Genomic DNA, 21,877 nt, shown 5'->3' with positions numbered 1-21,877 from the left:
CACAGACTGAGTGGCTTCAACAATAGACATTGATTTTCTCACAGTTCTGGAGGCTGGAAGTCCAAGGTCAAGGTGCCTGCAGGGTTGGTTTCTGATAAGGCCTCTCTCCTTGGCTTGCAGACAGTTGCCTTCCCTCTTGTGTCCTCACACAGCCTTTCCTCAGTGCACACGCATCCCTGGTGTCTCCTCCTCTTCTTATATGGACATCAGTCCTGTCGGATTAAAGCCCCATCCTTAGACCTCATTTAATCATAGTGACTTCTTTAAAGGTCTTATCTCCAAATACAGCCACATCCTGAGTTCCTAGGGGGTTAGGACTTCAACGTGTGAATTTGGTGGGGGAGGGACTGGGCTACACTAACATCATACCTTTCCCAGGCCCCTTCAGGCCAGGGGGTACCTGCCCCAGGGTGCATCACCAACCCCTGTGGGTTCCCTTAAACCTTAGCGTGTGACCTGCTTCCTGAGGGGGCTCTGACTAATACACAATGTAATGAATGCCCTGTCATAGGAAAGACAAACAAAAAGGAAGTAATTTATATGAAAAGTATTATCCCAGGGGGGTGGGAATGGAGGGATAAATTGGGATTTCAGGATTTGCAGACACTAACTACTACATATAAAATAGGTAAACAACAAGGTCCTACTGTATAGCACAAGGAACGATATGCAATATTTTGTAATAGCCTTAAATGAAGAATATGAAAAGGAATATATATATATAACTGAATCGCTATGCTGTGCACCAGAAATTAACACAACATTGTAAACTGACTATATTTCAACTAAAAAAGATCAGGGACTCCTTGGCAGTCACTGTTCACCCCCAGCCCTAGGCAACCAGTAATCTACTTTCTGTCTGTGAAGATTTTGGAATCCCACAATATGTGATTCTTTTGCGACTGGCTTCTTTCACTTAGCATGTTTCCAGGGTCATCCGTGTTGTGGTTTGTGTCAGCGCTTCATTCCCTTCCACGGCCAGACAATATTCCACTACATGTGTGTACCACCTTGCCCTTATCCATTCCTCAGCTGATGAACATCTGGATCGATCCCATGGTTTTGGCTGTTATGAATAACGCTGCTATGAACGTTCTTGTACAGGTTTTTGTGTGGATATACATTTTCATTTCCTCTGGGTATACATCTAGGAGTGGAATTGCTGGGTCATATGGTAACTCTGTAGTTAGTCTTTTGAAGAACTGCCAGATTGTTTTCCAAAGCAGCTTCATAATTTTTCATTCCCACCAGCAGTGTATAAGGATTCAAATTTCCCCACCTCTGCACCAATGCTTGTTATTATCTGCCTTTTCGATTATACACGTACCTGGTGGGTGTGATGTGGCATTTCACTGTGGTTTTGGTTTGCATTTCCCTAATGATTAGTGATGTTGAGCATCTTTTCATGTGCTTATTGGCCATTTGTGTATATATTTTTGGATAAGTGTTTATTCAGATAATTTGTCTGTATTTTAATTGGATAGTTTATTGTTCTGGTTATTTTATATTTTACAAATGGAACTGTAAGAGTCCTTTGTATATCCAAGATATAAGTCATTTATCAGGTACAACTTGGAGATATTTTCTCTTATTCTGTGTGTTCTTTCACTTTCTGAATGGTGTCTTTAAAACACAAAAGTTAAATTCTGATGAAATTCAGTTTATCTATTTTTCCTTTTGCTACATGTGTTTGGTGTCATATCTAAGAAGGCTTTGCCCAAACCAAGGTCACAAAGATTTACTCATACAACTTCTTCTAAGAGTTTTATAGTTTCAGCTCTTATATCCAGGCCCAGGATCCATTTTGAGTTAATTTTTGAATATGGTTTGAGGAAAGGTTCCAACACCGTTCTTTTGCATCCATTTGCTATCCAGTTGTCCCAGCACCATTTGTTGAAGAGACTATTCTTTGCCCACTGAATTGTCTTGGCACTCTTGTCTATCAACATGGTTTTATTTCTGGACTCTCAATTCTACAAGCCTGTTCTTACATCAGCGCCACACTGCTTGATTACTGTACCCATATGGGTTCTTAAATGGACCTTCCAAGGGCCTCCCCCATTCATACTCCCCCTGATAGGGGACATCCAGCTCCCATTCCACTTCTCTCATTCTCTCCATTGCAACACCACAGGCGTTTACCCCACAGCCTCTTGCTGCTGGCCCACAAAGCAGGCAGTCCTAACAGGTGACAAGAGGCCATTTGCAGGGATTCTCAACTCCAGTTGAGAAAGCTCAAGTCCATCCACGTACGTGAAAAGATGGACGGGGAGGCTCCTGCAACACTAAGATACGGATTTGGGCATCTCATCTTAGAGAAGTTCTGCAGGATGTAGGCATAGTGGAAACAATCTGGACAAAGTGTTTAAAGAGAGAAAGCCATGGATAAAACCCCAGATGGAGGAAGAAAAGCCCACTGAAGAGTCTGAGAAGCAGTCATCAAACAGGAAGGAGAAAAATCAGAAGAGCATGCCATTATGAAAACCAAAAGAAAAAAAGACATTTTCCAGGAAGCTGCAGTCAGGAGACGTGCGCTCAAGAAAGATTATGTTGACTCCACAGCTGAGTTTCTGTTTGGACTATGTTGCCACAGGGACGCCAGCCCAGGTGAGCAAGCAGGTGAGGGGACCCATGAGACCACACCTAGAACTACCAGAATAATGTCAAAGATTCTTAAACATAAATATATTTAAACATCCTAAGAAATTAAAATTAAAAAAAAAAAAGAGACCACAAGGCAAGACCAGGCTCAGAGGCATTAAAAAAAAATACAGTCACTGAAACAAACTGACATTATATCCGCTTTCTCTCATCCTGTACCATTAGTACATTCATTCAGTGAATACCTACCATGTGCTAATTCTTTCCTGGGCACTGGAGACACATGATCAAGCTACAGCTGCAGCTCTCTTTAAGGGGGGATAACACATTGATGCCTAGATAAACTGTTATACTTTTTCTTTTTGTCACACAGAAAATTTTATAAGTGTTTATCATGTCTCTAAATTGAGCAGGAGGGTGGCATTAATACCCAAGTCACCGTCATCTGTCCTTCTCTAAGCTCGCAGTATTTGCTGCTTTTCTTGGCTGGGTTGTTTGGGAGGTAGTTTTGCTGAGGTGTCGGGTATAAAAGGTGGAAGGGCTGCAGGAGCATGGACAGGAGGCCACGACGTAGGACATGTCGCTGTATGGCGGGGAGGGAAGTACCTGTCAACAGCTCAGTCAGAGTGCCGCCTCAGCTCAGCCCCGCCCCCTTCCTTACCACCACGCAGGCAGTCCACAATCCACGTGAGTAAGTGTACTACAGAGTCCTCTTGCCACATCAATCACTGGGTGAGGTCATTTGTTGTTAGATGGAACAACAAAGCATCCATTCACACAGGCCAGCAGCTGGCACCAGAACCACCTTTTTGTCATCCTTGTCATGGGACGGTCTCTCTACCTGTGTTACCAGCCACTGCTAATGGTACAACAACCGAGCAAGAGTGATGCCTTCTCTTCACTGGGACCTGGTCTCAGAAGAGAAGAAAAATACCTTTGTAGAAAAGAGAACGAAACTAGGATGTTTTGGTTTTTTTTTTTAGGGTACATAAAACCAAGATTAAAGGCTATGTGATTTTTGTAAATCTCTGTAACCATTTTTTAAGTTCTATAAATTCAAATCATTTACTTTCTACAGCTCATGCATTGTCTTAGGTTGATTTGAAGGAAAGATACAGCGAATTCTAGGCATTTTACAGGACTTGTTTTCCTTTGTCCTTGAATTGAGGCTTTTTTTTCCAAATAAGCCCTTGAGTAGTTGAGCTACTCACTGATATCAGTTGTAAAAAATTTCATAGCAGCCAGGAAATCTGGCCAAATATTTATTTGACAAAAACTCAATGTTGAAATGAAGCAAATTAGTTGTTACACTGGCTTCAAAGATTTGACTCTAATGAGCTTTCCCAAACCAGCCATTTTCCAAAGTGGAAAAGACCTCATAGAAGTTTAAGCAGAAAATTTCTCACTTAAAAGAAAATGTGGTAACACAAAAACCTTAGAGAAACAATGGCATAAATTTACTCTTACATTAAAAACTGCAAAGGAATCTGAAAAGGCTGCACGCTGTATAATTCCAACTATATGATGTTCTGGAAAAGGCAAAACTAGGGACACAGTAAGTTTAGTGGTTTCCAGGGGTTGGATGGAGGAGGAATAAAGGCAGAGCACAGGAGGATTTTTAGGGCAAACTACACTGTGTACTCTAATGGCAGACACATGTCATTATACATTTGTCCAAACCCAGAGAACGTACAATGCCCAGAGTGAACCCTAATGTAAACTGTGGTCTTTGGCTGATAATAGTATGTCAATGTAGGTTCACTAATTGTAACAAATATACCACTCCAGTGTAGGGTTTTGACTGGAGGTAGGGGGTAGCTAGAGAAATTGTGAGGAGCAAAGTATATGGGAAACCAGTGTACGTTTTGCTACTTTTGCTGTGAATCCAAAATTACTCAAGAAAAGTCTATTAACGAAAAAAAAAAACTGCAATGGAAAGAACCAAGTAAGGCAAACACCACATCATGGCTTTTACTCTGAATGTCCTGGCTTCCTTTAAGTTCATATCACAAACTGGAGAGTCATTTTCTGCCCTGTATATTTGCCCAGCAGAACCACATATGAACTGATTTGTGCAAATACTGTCAACTTTTCCATTCTGAAGTAGCACCTGAGGTCAAACAATGGATGTGATTAAGTCCTTCAGCCAGAACCAGCTAATTCAGAAAGCCTCATTCTATTTTTATTCTCATGCTATAAGGATAAATTCAAATTACCCTAATTCTATTAAAATCAAAATAAAAGCTTTATTTTTAAAAAGGCTTACTTAAATTTATAATCAAATAAAAGCCTTAAAAATAATCCCTTCTATTTTGACTCAGCAGAAGATATAGAAACTGTGTTCAGGCAAATGATTATTTTTCTCTGTTGCTTATAAAAGCCAATTATTTAATACTAAATCTTTACTCAGGAAGGACAGGCTGGGCTCAGCTGCGGTTTAAAAAGCAAACAAGGTCTCAATGGCTTAACATAATAAAAGCTTATTTTTTGATCATGCAAAGTCCACTGAGGGTCCATCCGACCGCCACTTGGTCACTCAGAAATCAAGACTACTTTGATCCTGTGGCTTCACCATTCCAAGTGAGGCCCCCTCTACAACACCACGGCAAAAGTTTGCCACTGGCCTGGTCTGGGAGTGACACATACTACTTCCATTCATGTTTAACTGGTCAGAAACTGCTTACCCACGTGGGGGCTAGAAAGTGTAATTTTCTTTATGCCAGGAACTAACGGAGTACAGATATTAGTGACCACTAATAATGTCACCAAAATTCTTATATCTGCGTGAAATTACGGCCAAATGTAGAATGCTAACTCTTAACTCATTAAAATTAATATAAAAGCCCTATCTGATGACCTAACAATTCTGGTATACATTTTGGAGAATCTAGTAAGAAAAACAAATGATTAGCATGCTAATCAGACTGGTTATTCCAAAGAGCCCAACTTCAGTAAGGCTGACGAGTGACAGATGAGTGATGCCTATTAAAGATAATGGTATCTCTTTAATTCTTCAAAGGCCAGACAGGTGTTGTAAGTTAAAATGAAAGCCATGTACTTTGGATACCAGGGCAGGTGAGCTGTCATTAAAGTGGGAGAGGTTACAGTCTGCATTCACAACGCAGCGTCAGCAGAGGAGGGAGCAGCGGAGAGGTACACAGATGCGGTTCATTCTACCGGAAAAGAGCTTCAGGTTTTCCCTCACACCCCTGCGGGACTTGTGGAGCCCCTTGAATGCTGTGTGTGAAAGACAACTTTAGATTGGAAAAAGATTAATAAAATGCATAGCTGACCTCTTCACCCATAAATAAAAGTAATTTAAGAAAAACCATCTGTGAGTCAGAGCTAGGAAAAAATGAATTTCTCACCTTCTCACTTTTCTTATTCCCTACAAAGGTAATAAGTTGACTGATGCCAGAAAGAAAAATATCATATGATATCACTCATATGTGGATCTAAAAAAAAAAAAATAGGAAAAATAAGGACACTATGAACTCATCCACAAAACAGACACAGACTCACAGACATAGTAAACAATCTTATGGTTACCAGGCAAAGGAGGTGGGAAGGGATAAATTTAGGAGTTTGAGATTTACAAATGTTAGCCAGTATATATAAAAATAGATTTAAAAAAAAGTTTCTTCTGTATAGCACAGGGAACTAAGTTCAATATCTTGTAACAACTTTTAATGGAAAAGAATACGAAAATGAATATATGTATGTACATGCATGACTGGGACGTGGTGCTGTACACCAGAAATCAACACACTGTAACTGACTGTACTTCAATTAAAAAAAATTAAAACTGACCATTTAGGTGTGGACAAATGCTTATCAAGTATGATTTTCATTTCAGTATAACTGATGTTGAGCGCTACTGGTGATAACTAACCGACTCTACTGGTGATTTCAACCTAACTCTGATAATTATTTTTAGCCACAAATAGCAAGACCACATTTGCTACAACAGCAACTGACATGTGTCAAATGTACATTCAATTGTAATATTCTTTTATCAAAAAAAAGCAAAGAATATGCTGCAAGAACATCATTTAACAGCGTTTTGATAACATTCACTCCCCAAATATAGGAATGGATGAGGCAAGATAAAGTGTAATACAACAAAACCTCTGCTAAACTCAAAGTTTACCTGAAAGATTAAAGAAAAACAAACATATAGAAAGATAGGACATTTTGTTTTTAATCAGTCAAAAAAGAAAAGAATTCTGGACAATGTCAAATTCCACACACCATAATGCTATAGTTACACATTAAATATAATTACTATCTATACATATGCAAAAATATAAAGTTCTATTTCATACAATAAAACCCTTTATAGAAACCATTTTAAAATTAAGCAGAACTTCTCAACATTAACATGTGAGGTATAAGTCCTTCTAAGGTTCCTTTAAAGGTTTTAAAACAAAATACTAAATCTAAGAACAATGTCCTTCTGTCAGTTCCCAAATTAAATCTACTTAAAACAAAACAAAAATTGATAGCTCAGTCACATACTACTTAAATAATATTGTTCAGGCATCTCTAAAATCCTCCATTTTTTCAAGTATGGAAACAGAACGCAAATATTCCACAATACAGGACTAAACAGATTGAATACTTTGTCATACGGCACAATATTGTTTCATTTCTTCAATATATTTTGAAATAAATATCAGGTTTTTGTTTTATTTTTCTTTAGAAGGCCAAAACCATAATGTACATTAAGATAATTCTGACTGTGGTAAGACTTAAGAGTGTAAAATATAACATCAATACTTTATCACAAAAGTAAAGCTGGTAACAAACTATAAAAGGAGCTAATACTCTACTCAGATATACCCAGGGATTAAAGCTCATCGTGATAGAAATATTCATCATGAAGCTGTCTGCCATAATCCGTGGCTTCACTGGTAAGAAACAAGTCCTGGTTCTCCAGAATCTCTGCTTCAGAGAGCTTTCTGTCACTATTCAAATCCATTTCATCAATTAGATGAAGAGCCTTTAAAACAGAACAAAAAGGTGCCAAGTGTAATTAAGTATTTCAGGAAGGTCATCACATTTTAGTGTGGTTTGATTTGTCAAAACCATTGAGGTATGCCCAGTACTCATTACTGTCTAAGTATCTAAAAATATTAAACATTTGACTGGGTCTGTCTACAGTGTTTCTGTAGTGTTACCTACAGAAAAGCGTTACCTCTTTTCTTAATTTCTGCTGAGTTCTGCCTCCTTCCAACTCAAATCCAATGCAGGATTATCTCAAAAGTTGAGCAAAATCAATATAATCCATTTTGAGCCCCTATACGTAAACACAAACTTTATTCTGTTCACTGTACTATCAAATTAATACACGATGCAATCTTAACTTCCTTGTCTTCTTGACAATCTAAAACAATCTAAAACAGATCAAGAAATAGCAATCTATTGATCCTAAATAAATAACTCCATTATTTCTTTCTTTGGCTTAAAATTCTGAGTTTCCTTTATTATCAACAGCACCAACTTGGGGGTGAAACAGTTATTCTGCAACACTCACCTCTTCTTGTGCAATGCCCTGATTATTGGGTACCACCCAAGACAACAGCTCTTGGGGATCAAGCCTGCCATCGGCATCTTTGTCATAATCATTCAGGAATCTATCTTTCTCAACAAGTATCCACTCTGGATCTTCATTTGCTGCTTAATATATTAAAAAACAAACAAACAACAACAAACAACAGCCCAAATATGCATACACAAGAATATCACATTAATCCACTAAGAAGGCTGGTACGGCTCTAGAATAAAGGAAATTAATTTACAGCTTATCACATAAAGGAAGCCCAAAGAATTAGAACTACTTAACTGAAAAGTCCTGAAATAAGTACCAACTCTATAGTAATTTTCAAAAGTGATACATAAGTCTAAAGGACTCAGAGTTTTAAAATTATTGCATATTATCACAAACTAGTAACTTCGTTAACTGCAGCTACTTGTTCTGATACAGTTTTCCCAAGTTTGAGCTGGGTAATGTTTTTATGTACATCATGTGACTAAAAGTTGCTGTGTGTTCTTATAAGGTAATGCCACCTATAATTTTAAAGTGACATTTACATGAAGTGACGCTTTTAAGCAACAATTTTGAAAAGACAGCTGCTTATAGGAAAGCTGCACATACACACTCCTCCAATTTCACTCAGTAAGCCACCTTCCAGTCTATACCAGTATTTACAGTATTTTATATTTTCTTCTTTTAAGATCTACACACAAAGGTGCAGAAGTCTGTTTAAAAATAACCTTTACTTCCTCACCCATTTGAATAGATAATTACATTATATTTGTTTGAAAAGGAGGAAAAATGCTTGGATTTAGATGTGGAACTAAAAGCGAGCAAAACAGCATTCTCAGGTAAGATATCAGGCCCTTTGCATCATTTGTATTTTATTTCACTTGGCAGAACAAGTAGGAATCAGGCCCAGTTCCTCCTGCTCCATTTTCCTCTGTCAAACAGAGCTCTCAATGGGCAAGACTGTCTTTCAATTTCTTTTTTTCTCCCCCTCCTTCCACACATCCCTAGGCTACTTACTCGGATCCCGTCTGTAGTCACCAAGAAATTCTTCCAAACTCACAAATCCATCACCATTTTTGTCGTGTTCTTCTAAAGCCTCTTGAATGACAAACTCCTATTGCATGTTCACACGCAAAAATCAGTCACAAAAGGTTCAATCCCACCACCTGAATCGACCCTACTACAGAACTTCTTTAGGAACAATCATCTTGGTTGTGCATACTGGCAAGATGATCTTTCAAGACATTGGAATTTAAAAGCAAGAATAAACCCCCAAATGTTAAGCAGCTTTAAATTCAACACCCTTAAGCTTCTGCTACTGAAAACTCCTCTTCACCCTCCTGAACAACCTCAGCACTAATTCACTCCTGTTTTCTGCATATTACCTTCCTTCTGAAGAATGACGTACCTTACTACCTCTGTCTTTAATTCTCTTTCCCACCAATCTCAACAACCCCAAAAGGACCCTTATATTAGATGTCTTTGCTTAGAACTGTTGTTCTACCCCCAGGCCTGAAATGGGTCAGTCCCCTGTAAAATCGCAACCTCCTTGCTTCCTCTTCTATCAGATCTAACCCCATCCACCCCAAACTGCCCCCAAATCTGTTCCTCGCTCTTATTAAGGCTTCTTATCAACCAATCCTCTCTGACCCAAAGATCACACCTTTTCTAGTTATGCTTGACCCAAGATGACTGGTTTAATGGCCAGCTGCTTCAGTACTTCCCTTATTAATTCCTATATCCCTTTGTACCCTTTTCTTATGCCAATCCCCACCCTGTACATCAGACCTGAATCACCTTCTCCTTTATTTCAGAATCATAAAGTCTAAAAAAGAAAGATTAAAAAAATAGAAACCTAGTCCTTGTAAATGAATTTTTTTGCCATTTCAATGGGCTCACTACAACTAGGAAGTCTCTCTCTGCCTCGGTTTCCCTAACACAGACTGTACAGCTGTTTTTTGAAAACTCCACTTTCTTTGCGCCTTACCCCAACTCTCTCCAACATTCTCTTGGCAAAGACCCTCCTATTCTTCTAAACGTGGTACGGGTGTTCTGAAATGCTGCCTTGTTTTCCAGCATTGCATCCTCCAACCTTTACCTTTATTTTTATGCCTCTTCCTCTCATCCTTCTCCTTGATCTCAGGAGTTAAAGCTCCTTATCCCTCTTCTCCAGGGTGAAGCCGTCAGCTGTCTTCCTAGATCTCTTACTCTACCATTTCCTGAGTGCTTTATTTCACTCTTAACCCCAGCCTTTCCCAAGGCTGCAGTCTCTTCTCTAACGGCTCCTTCTTCTATGCCTTTAAATACATTCAAGTCCCCACGACTTTGCTGCACTCTCTAACTACATCCTGGTTTCTTCTCCTCCATGGGTTACTTCTACTGCTCTCATTTCTTCATACCTGCTGCTGCCCAAATATCTTTCAATCTGGATTCCAGCATCACAACTAGAATGAAATACATTCTCAAAAGTCTCCAAATCTAATCAAATCCAGGGGCTTTATCTACACCTGTATGAAATAATACTTAATCTCCTGAAATTACAATCTGGTATTTCATGTGTATGAGCATGTGTGTATATAGGATTCTTCTGGAACAGAGCACATTGTTTGCATCACATTTTCAAAGAACTCTGTGCTCCAATAAAAGAATCACTGATCAAAATGATTATGCCTCCATTCAAGTAATCCTCTTGGAAAACAACAGACTTATTTCAATAATGTTGCCTTGGTTAAAATAATTTTTGTAACTACATGAATGAAAATGTCTTCGTAGAATCACATAGTTGATCTTGTACCCCTGCCTTTTCCTATATCAAATACAACCTTAAAGGAAAAAGAAATACACGAAAACAACTAAGGTAAACAGGAATTCGTGAAGCTGCTCTGAATGAGATGCCACTTTATGATCACACATCTCATACGCTGCCATCAACTCCAAATCAGCATGAAGAGCATCGCTCCCTGTCCTGACATACCCCATTCTGCAATGGCACCACCTCTGCATCACTGCTACCCAAGCCCCAAACTTCACAGTCGTCTCTGACTCTTGCCCCTTCCCTTCTTGTGCTTAGTCAGTCAACATTCCTGTTTATACTTTCTTCAAAATATTGCTCAAGGCTATCTAATTCCAATGCCAGCCTTGCATTTCAGGGCCGTAACCACAATGCCTAAATTACCTCATTGCTTTCACTGGTCATCTCCCTGCTTGTTTTTCAGTTCTTCCTTATTCCTCAGTTAATCAAGACCCAACATCCTCTGCCCACCATGCTAGGGCCCAATTAACTTGTCTTAACTTAGTTTTGGCACTTAGAACAAATTGTGCCCAGCAGTGTTCTTGAACTAGGTCATGTATTTCATGCCAAGTGAGAAATCAGAACCCTCACAATCAGAAGCAAGAGAAGTGGTACTAATGTTGGTGTCTTGCCACTGAGCTATAGAGAAAAACCAACCTGCAGCCTTGCCGTCAAGGCAGCAGCATCTGACAGACCCATTAAACAAAAAACTCCTTCTTTCCTCCCTGAAATATCCAGGGAACCAGGCCACACAGCTGGAGGCTGATGCCAGGCAACAGACCTCACCATAAATGTTCAGTCTATTTCTTAAAAGCTATTTTTTATATTAATCTTTATCCTCCAACATGATAGTTTCTGCTTTCAAGAAGCTTAACAAGTCATAGCAGGGACTTAATGTTGAGTTAAACCTAGAGTACAACAAAATTTTGAAGAGCTGATACTTCTGTTAAGTACTAAACAGATGAGAGGACTCATTATGCGTAAAGTTGCAAAAACATTATTAGTTGTTAGCAGCTGGACCCTCCGTCCCACCCCCTACACCTCATGAAAAGTGATCCAAGTGGGATACGTTTTCCCAGAACAAAAGTTTTTACAACTGATTTTGTAAACTAAATAGGAAGTTCTGTTACTAATATTGAAAAACCAGTGAAATGTCTGAAAGCTACAAAAGGACAAGGAAGGCACTGAAGATAATGTGGTTTATGAAAGAGAAGCTAACATGTTGCAGAGATTAAAAAAAAAACCTCGTTCCTTACCTTCTACTTCCCATAAGCACCCCCGCCTCACCAGAACAACTCCTGCTTCCCACTCCTGATCTTAAGCCAGGAAAAGTTTGGGTCTTCCTTTCTCCCCAAATTCTGTTTGCTATACAATTCATTTTCATTACTTTGTAAAAGCAAGTTTTAAAGTTCTGGTCACTCAATAATGATCTGGAAATTTCTCTTCCTTACCGTCATATAATCGACTTCTTCAGGGTGCTCAAAAGCAATGAACTCTTCGAGATTCAAACCAGGATCTGAATCCTGGTTAGCTTTTTCAAATCGCTTCTTGTCCTTTAAATGAAGCTTTGAAAATTAAATATTGAACATGTTTAAAGGTCTCATCCATACCATAACATCATTAAAATATTTTTTAAAATTCAAATTACGTGAAATCTAAAGTACATTTACATCCATGATCATATTTTATCTTCACATCATGCCTCTGAAGGTAAGCTGGGCAAATAACAACATTTATTAGAAGCCAGATAGAGACATAGACTCTAGAGTCAGCGAGACGCAGATCTGAATTCCAGCAGTGCCACTTACTGGCTTGTTATTTAGGGCAAATTTTTTAACCTCTCTGTAGCCCAACTATACAATTGGGATAATCTAACACCAAAAGCAACAGAAGCAAAAGTAAACAAGTTAGGCTACATCAAAACTAAAAGGCTTCTGCTCAACAAAGGAAACCATCAACAGAATGAGAGCCACTGAATGGGAGAAAATATTTGCAAATCATGTATCTGATAAGAAATTAATATCCCCAAAATATAAAGAACTCAAACAACTCAGTAGCAAAAAAAAAAATAAAAAACAAATAGTCTGACTAAAAAAATGGGCAGATCTGAATAGACATTTTCCAAAGAAGACATATAGATGGCCAACAGTTATATGAAAAGATGCTGAACATCATAAACCATCAGGGGAATGCATATTAAAATTACAATGAGCTATCATCTGACACCTGGCTGTTTGAAAAAAGAGACAAGAAATAATGAGTGTTGGTAAGGACATGGAGAAAAAGAAACCTCTGTACACTTTTGGTTGGAATGTAAATTGATACAGCCACTATGGAAGACAGTACGGAAATTCCTCCAAAATTAAAAATGGAGCTGTCATCTCATCAAGCAATCCCACTTCTGGGTATTTATCCAAAGAAAATGAAAACACTAACTCAACTAACCCAAAAGATATATGAACTATGTATGTTCACTGCAGCACTATTTACAATAGCCAACACATGGAAACGACCTATATCCACTGATGGATAAACGGGTAAAGAAATTATGGTATATATAAAGTGGAATATTATTCAGCCATAAAAAGAGTAAAATCTTGCCATTTGAGACAACATGAAGGAAACTCAAAAGCATTGTGCTAAGTGAAATAAGTCAGAGAAATACAAATATTGTATGATCTCTTATATGTGGAATTTAAAAACAAACAAACAAACCAGCCCCCAAATAAAGCTCAAGGAAACAGAGAACAGACTGGTGGTTGCCAGAGGTTTGGGGGGTGGGGTGGGGAGGTGAAAGAAATGGGTTAACTTTTTTTTTTAGTTCAAATAAATTGAATAATTTATAATAAAATAAATAAGAAAAAATCTCTATTAAGCAATTGGGATGAGAATTCCTATCAAGCAGTGAGTAAACCTTAAGCATTAGGAATTTAATAAATGGCATACTACTATTATTGATAGAAAAATTGAGATTAAAATGATTTATTGAAAGAGATGTCAGAAATATAGCTAAAATATGTACTAGCTTCTTTAACAACCTCAATACTTTTTTGAATGCTCCAAAAGCAATACATTTAGAGTGTGTATTAATTCTCGGTATATCTATTTCTAATTGTTTCTGGTCTTCAAAGTTACTTTTCAAAAATATATTAACAGGTTTCAAGAAGTAGTCTTCTTATAGAATACTTTTGGTAAATGTACATATTTGGAAGTCTACTCTTTGTAGGATCTTTATAGTGCTAATTTTATATGTCCAGATAAAATGCATCAAAGGCCAGAGTTAAACACTACCCTTTCTACTTCCTCAAGCCCATCTTCCTAATTTCCCCCCCAAGCACATTATAGCAGGAAATCAAGAAGTAGCAGCTAGTAGGGACAAAGCAGCTTTTAATGAATTTCTCAAAGGTAATTCTGTAATCAAGAGCCTTGGAAGCCAACAGTGGCATATTGCTAGTCCTACATAAATCCTATTTTGAAAATTTCTGGGAATAACTTTCCTTTCCATAAACTGATGTGTATTAAATTGCACATTAAAAAAAACATAATTTCAAATATTTTAGAAGCTTTTAATTGATGCGTTTCACTGTTGAAAAGAAATGCTCTTTTTAGATTTTTAGAATAATAGAGGTTAGACAGCAATCATTTGCCAAAACACTAGTTCTTTTACGACGATGACTGGTTTACACTGGAGAGGCTCCCTTCCTTCCCCAAAGAATCTGTCTTTCAAACATCCAGATTCCACTAGCCAGTTATGGTCACTGAAATCATGACAGGGAAAAAAAACCCCAAAACAAAAAACAACTTGTTTCCAAATAGCTGATTTTAACTTAATGTTTCATAATTTTAAATACACCAAATAATTAAATAGATGAAATAATTTACATGTTGTATTCAGGTTTAACGGGGGGGGGGTGGTGATGAGGAGTAGAAAAACAAGAACTTGAGATACTTCGTCAAGTCAATCAAGCTCTTTCTGAATAAATCACTATTCAAAATACTAAGTACTTAGATCTCCTTATGAAAGAACCCTTCAATTTGGAGCAAAAAGGTCCATGTTTCAGCAGAGGGAGCTGAATTTGGCCAAATTTGCCTATGGAAAGAAAGGATCTCTTTCAACAGCTGAGATTTCTTAAAAAAAAAAAAAATTCTGGTTTACATTTCTAAGATTTTTTTTAAATAAAATGAAATAAAGTGATTTTCAAAAGTGGTTTTATTCATGGTCATTTGAAGAACACAATTTAAGAGCGACTCATATTAAAGAAGCCAAGACACAGAAAGACTATTTTTCCAAAGTGGCAAATTTCTAAAAGATAACAACAAAAAAGACTGATCGTTTCATAAAACCTCAACATTTTTTTTCCTTCTGTATAAAAACCTTGTGTGCTAGTGGAGGGTAGACAGTGCTACACACAGTAAGTAAAAAGACAGAAACTACCAGAATCATTTATTTTTGTATTGTAATAGAAGCTTGTGAAGAACAAAACTGCCATCTTTTGGTAGACTAAAGATTTTACATGAGAAAATATATAACCCGTGATACCAGAACAAAAGTCTAGGTCTTAAAAATTCTGATTAGCTACACGCAAGATTATATCTTACATAAATAAACATTGCTTGCACATGCACATTCAGCAGCTGGCTTTAGAAGTTAGAGCAATTGAGCTTTTGCCAGGTAGGTCCTCAAACTTTAATTATACTACTTAAAAGTGCTGACTGTACTTGTTCATCAGATCATAAAGAAACACTTTTTCAGAAATTTCACAGCCTGAGAGGGTCATTATTCCAGGTTATCACTATTCTCTCTATGAAAACGTTAAACATAAGATAAAATTCAGCCATCAAATTGATTTTTGGTTTTTCATGGGCTTCCATAGAGGAACATTTTATTTTATTTAGATACCCAGTTACTTTGTATGATTCTTTTATTTATGGTAAAATGTTTAATCTGTAACTTTGATTAAGACTGATTGATTCTTCATCCTTGATTTTTTATTTTGAAGAATAATGCAACTGCTTCTGGGTTCATCTTTACACTCCACACCCACCTTTAGTGGGTTTTATATATATATAATTCTAATCAAGTATTATTAATAGAACTTCATGCAGAGACATATTCCTGTGTTGTCAAAGAATAACCAATTGGACTTCCATTGAGAAGTGTTCATTTTAGGGAGCCATCAATTCCTTTAGGCTATCAAGGTCCATATAATTCATTTTTTAAAAGTAGAGTCGTATAATCAACATGTACTGAGTACTTGGATGGGGAACATAGCATTAGAACCAGACATATTTTCAAAGAAAAACTGTTTATAAACAGTTTGTATTAAATGAGTCATGTATGTCTTCAAAGTGAAGATTTTCTTCTCAACACCATCATGCATTATTACACCACAACCCCACCCCTACCCCGGAAGAATATAGATTTCAAAAACCACACACACGTTTATTATTTTTTGATGGGATCATAATTATATCTTTTGAGTGCCAAAAGGGAAAAAAAAATTCTAGTAAGATTTTAAAGGACTGTATTTAGCTTCTGTGTTGTTCACTGGCAGGGAAGTCAGAACATCATACCATGGTTTGGTTTTAGAAAAGTCTCAGAATTCATATGATGCTCTTAAGGTGAGTTAATTCCTACAGCATAGGAGAATAACTAGTAGACAGACAAATCCTAAATCTCATTATCATCATTTGTTTTCTTTTTAGCACTAAACAGTGAAAAGACTGATTTATACTCTTTTCAGTCTGCTTTAAGACCCAATAAGGAGAAAAAAAGGAAAACAAGATGTTTTTTCCCTATAAATTAAATACTAACTAATCTAAAGCTGATATAGTTATCAAATGCCTAAACAACTTTTAAAAACTGACTGTATGTAAATTTTAAACATATGTGAAGTTTGCAACAAAGTGTTTGGTTTCATTTTTTCCACATATATAAAACTCTATTAAAAAAAAGTCTTAAAGAGTTCCTACTGGGGTGAGGGGTGGGAAGAGATAGACTGGGATTTCAAAATTGTAGAATAGATAAACAAGATTATACTGTATAGCACAGGGAAATATATACAAGATCTTATGGTAGCTCACAGAGAAAGGAATGTGACAATGAATGTATATATGTTCATGTATAATTGAAAGATTGTGCTCTACACTGGAATGACACAACATTGTAAAATTATTATAAATCAATAAAAAAAGTTAAAAAAAAAAGAGTTCCTACTAATTACTAAATACAAAGTCTTTAAAAGTTCCTGTTAATTCCTAAATATCATTTTCCTCAACTCTGCTTAAGAAATATACTTCAAAAAATTAAACCATGAGCTACAACAGAACTCATAGTGATACTGAATCCTCAAAAATAAATTATTTTAAACAGTGCAGCCACTAAGGTAGACAGTATTGCCATTCTTCAAAAAATTAAAAACAGAATTACTATATGATCTAGCAATTCCACTTCCAAAGAATTAAAGGCAAGGTATCTAAGAGATATGTGTACACCCATGTTCATAACAGCATTACTCACAAAGCCAAAAAGCTGCAGCAACCCACTGTCCACTGATTGATGAGTGGATAAACAAAATGTGATACAAAATACAATGGAATTTTATTGTCTTTAAAAGGAAATTCTGACACATACTACAACATGGATGAACACTGAGAATGGTTAAGTGAAATAAGCTAGTCACAAGAAAACAAACACTATATGGCTCCACTTATATGAGGTACCCAGAGTAGCTGAATTCAGAGACAGAGAAAGTAGAGCAGTGGTTGCCAGCGGCTGGGTCAAGGGGAAATGAGGTGTTGTTTAATGGGTTTAGTTTCAGTTTTGCAAAAGGAAAGGAATTCTGGAGACTGGTTGCCTAACAATGTGAATGTACTAGACAATATTGAACTGTACACTTAAAAATGGTCAAAATGGTAAATTTTGTTAGGTGTATTTTACCACAACTTAAAAAAAACTCTGAAGTGTTATTTTATATAAAATTATGTGCTTAAAAATGGGATTGGGCCTCTATAGTCTTAATAAATGATATAAAATCAATTGTTCAGTAATATAAAAAATAAAATATTGATACATATTCAAAATGCACTAAAAAAGCAACTCTGGAAAGGAGGACAAATGATGCAGCCGAGAAACACAGATGCAAGGATAACTGAGGTGGTCCACAGCAAGAGTCCTAAATCTGGCCAGAAAGGAAACCATCAAGATGATCACTGGAGTGGAACCGGTGATTGCCCAGAGAACAAGGCAATCCAGTCTATGACCTCAGACCCTCTTGTGCTCATTCATAAAGGCAGGTAAAGCAAACTGATGTGATCAAAAGGAACAGCTGGTGCACCGGTACTCACCTGCCTAAAAGACTCCTCCTCTGCATCATCCAGGGCAGTGTTCTCATCAAAGTCAATCACACGGTCGTACATCTGAATGTTGTATTCATCCCATGACACACTACCATCACTGTTTTTATCATATTCGACAAATTGCTGTTTCGCTTCTTGCATAGCATAATGTTTAAAAGACATTTGAATCCATGAACTGAGTTCACCTATGAGAATTTCCCAGAACACAGTGAATGTGACAGTAACTGTGATACCTAAGAGGAGTGAGGATTTCTAAGCCTTCTCTAAAAGAGAAAAAAAAAAAAAAAGTTTAGTGTTTACAAATAGTGAGTGAGAACTGGCCTAGCTGTATTCAAAGACATAGGAAATGATGGGGAGAGCTTTCTGGAGTCTAAGAATGTTAGAATATGTGATTATACAGAATGTAGTATGTTTTGTTTACTGAGGTATTCCAAATGCCTAGAAAACACCTGCCTCAAGAAGTATTTATTAAATAAACTACCAATTGGCCAAAATAGCACTTGATTTTTTAAAAATGTTACCCCAAAAACTGCAGATAACTTTTGCTATTACAGACCTCTCAGGAAGCAAGAATATTTTAATAACAACCCATTTACTTTAACATGTATTGGAAAAAATAATGTTCTTCATTTATGAAAGTAATATAAAGTTTTCCTTTAAAATACATTTTGCATGGAGTTGAATCAAGACTGTATTAAGGAAATAACAGGTACATAAGTATTGCCTAAATTGTGAAAAGTATTCAAGTGACTGAAGTTTGAGAAACATTGTTACAGTACATTCTTTTCAACTATGTCATAAAACATGTGTAGGAAATTTTAACAAAGTTATGGGTAGCAATTATGATTTATGCCCTTCTTGTAACACCTATCTGTCTTAACTTGGTGAAGACAGGGTAAAAATTTCTAAATCTCAAATGTCCACTTTCAGGTCAACTTCTAAAAGTCTATTCATAGAGATATTTACTGTACTGCATTATAGAAAAAAGGGGGTAGGGGAGGAAAAACATGAGTATTTGCAAGGATAGCAAGAATATACCATTTGGTTTAAAGATAATACACCATTTGGTTTAAAGAGTGTTACTCTTCTATTGGTTTGGGGAAGGTAAGGTGAATAGAAAAGTAAAGACATATTGTCTTGAAACGACAGAAGTAAGGACAGAGTAATTATGGCAACCAGGTATTGAACACTTACTATGTATCAAATCCTCTACGTACGTTGTCCCTACTCTTCAAAACAAGGCAATTAGAATCATTGTTTTACAGTTCAGGAAGGAAATTGAGGTTTGAAATTGAGGACTCACAGCTAGTAAGTAGCAGAGTCCAGATTCAAACCTATGTTTGTCTTCAAAGCCCAAACTCCTTCCACAGAACTTTGCTATCTCTTAAGAACCTGAGTTGAGTCCTGGCCCTTAAAGTGCAAACAAGCAAAATTCCCTGAGAATCCTCAAGCAGAATGATCATCATGGCATAAGGGAATACCAGAAACAGGCGTTCACACTTCAGCTCCAGAAACCAGACCAGGAAACAGGGGTTCACACCTCAGCTCTGCCATAAAGGGTAAGTTTACCCTCTCAAGGTTTTGTTTTCTCATCTGTAAAATGAAGATTTGGACTAAGTTCCTCCTAAATTTTTTAAAATGTACACTATTAAATATTTGAACATATGTAGGCCCTTATAGACAGGTACCATCAAGTCTTCCAAATCAACTTGTTTTGTGTGCTTTCTAGTGTAACCAAAGATGGGCCTATTCTTACTGAGTAATTAGTCTAAAGGTTCTGTTGTTTAAGTAGAAGGAACAAAACCTCAATATTCCTGAGGACATCAATGTGAATACTTTACTGACAATACATTAAAATTTACCCATCAGCTTGTAATTCTCTCTCCAGCAACTTCATTCTTTAGATGCCAAGCAGCATTTAATTAAGAGTTATAGCAAAACAGCTCCTGAATTTTTGTTGAGGATCAACTTGGAAAGTTGATGAATTCATCACATGAATTAATAAGAGATGAGGAGAGGTAGCTGCAGCAATTTATTTAGAATAGTTTTAATAATCTGTGCATTTCATTTCTGACTCTAGAACCTACTTCAGAGCACTCAGATTTTTTATTTTAAGTGAAGGATATTAAAGACTGAATTAAGAGCAGAAGATATGGATTCTAGTCCTGTCTTTGCCACTATCTGAGCAAGGCACTTATGCCTCTGGGCTTCAGTTTCTTCATTGCTATAAAGAGAGGTGGACATAATGATTCTAAGGCCCCTATCAGCTATAATCATTTGTAATAAACGTAATTCACATGCAACAGGTCTTTTTCTACTTGCTTATAAAAAGAAACAAGTTCTTAAGATTCTAATGAAGCATATATCAAAAGAGTAATAAACCACTTAATGCCTTAAGATTTTTAGCATGTTTCTCTAAAATGAATCATACTGTTGACACCGATATAAAGGCATTGTGAGGAACAGGGCGGTTGCTCCAGGTATGACTTGCACATACCGTATAGGTCAATGATCTCTATATATTACGGAGAAAGCACTGTTACTTGGTATCCCATGTCTGAAGATTTCCAGGTATAAAACCTACTCGTCATGTCCTTTTTTCCCTCTCCAGAGTACCTCTAATTGGCTGGAATACGAGCAATCTACACTCTAACAGACACCCTGCTTAAATGTTTGTATTTCTGTCTCCTACAAAGAGATGTCTCTATTGTTAGTTGTGTAGGACGTCCTTACTTTCGGTGAGAAAGCCATCTGAGTCCAAGTCAATTTTCTTTATGATTGACTTCAGTCTTTTGTGTTGCTCTTCGGGGGTGAGTTTAACATATTCATCGACTTCTTCCTTTGGGGGATAAGCGATACACAGGGGGGTCAAGCATTACTATCAGGAGGGCAAAATGGTGGAGAAAAATAGAGCTACCAGAAGCCTCTCTTGCCGAGGAGTTTTGGGGTGACCCACACCTGCTCTCCAAGGCCCCTGCCCCCTATACACCCTCAGTGATTCTACCCCTTTCAGGGCGGGTAGAAGGGATCCAGTTTCCGGGCCGCGCTATTTTCTCAGGCTTAGAGCCCCCGGGGTCCCCCAGAGAGTGAGCGGCGCCCCGCCCGGCCCCCATTGTCAGGCTGCCCCGGCCAGGCCTCGCCCGGCCGCCCCCTTTGTCCCGGGACAAAGCCCGCGGCAGCCGCTGTGCAGGCCTGGCCGCCTCACCTGGCCGCCCAGCAGCGCCTCCCGGTCGAAGTCAGCGCGGTGCTCGCCCGGCGGATAGTGCAGCTCCTCGGCCTCCCCGGCGCCGGCTACCGCGGCGCACAGCAGCAGCAGCCCCAGCGTGGCGGGCCTCGGGCTCAGCCGCATCGCGCCGGCCGGCCGCGGACACACAGACGGAGAGGAAGGAGGCGGGCGGGGGCCCGGGCCGGCAACACGCTCCGGGGGCGGCTGCACAGAGGCGGCGCGGCGCACGAGGGGAGGGGGGAACGGAACGCGGAGGGGGCGGCGGCCGCCGTTCCTGCGCGATAATAGGGTGAAGCCCGAGCAACAACTGCGGCGGTGCAGAAAGCCAGGCCGAGGCCTATATAGCCCCGTA

At 38.0% G+C, this 21,877-nt stretch overlaps 1 protein-coding gene across 2 annotated transcripts; it reads right to left on the bottom strand.

Moving 5' to 3' along the window:
* Positions 1-6,778: 6,778 nt before the first annotated feature.
* Positions 6,779-21,839, bottom strand: RCN2 (reticulocalbin 2). Of its 2 annotated transcripts, none has more exons than XM_074353897.1 (7): positions 21,505-21,839; positions 21,033-21,138; positions 18,288-18,484; positions 12,392-12,505; positions 9,167-9,263; positions 8,138-8,277; positions 6,779-7,603 (listed from the first exon to the last, which is right to left on the bottom strand). In XM_074353897.1, the coding sequence occupies exons 1-7, from the start codon at positions 21,646-21,648 to the stop codon at positions 7,451-7,453; spliced, it is 951 nt and encodes a 316-aa protein (XP_074209998.1). In that variant the 5' UTR covers positions 21,649-21,839; the 3' UTR covers positions 6,779-7,450. The 2 variants fall into 2 exon arrangements, with proteins under 2 accessions (XP_074209998.1, XP_074209997.1); XM_074353896.1 differs by having other exon boundaries at positions 8,138-8,280; positions 21,505-21,838.
* Positions 21,840-21,877: the final 38 nt, after the last annotated feature.

The sequence above is a fragment of the Camelus bactrianus genome, chromosome 27, assembly GCF_048773025.1.
Source record: "Camelus bactrianus isolate YW-2024 breed Bactrian camel chromosome 27, ASM4877302v1, whole genome shotgun sequence".
Taxonomy (NCBI): domain Eukaryota; kingdom Metazoa; phylum Chordata; class Mammalia; order Artiodactyla; family Camelidae; genus Camelus; species Camelus bactrianus.
The sequence above is the reverse complement of the archived record's forward strand: the minus strand, read 5'-3'. Positions and strand labels throughout refer to the sequence as shown.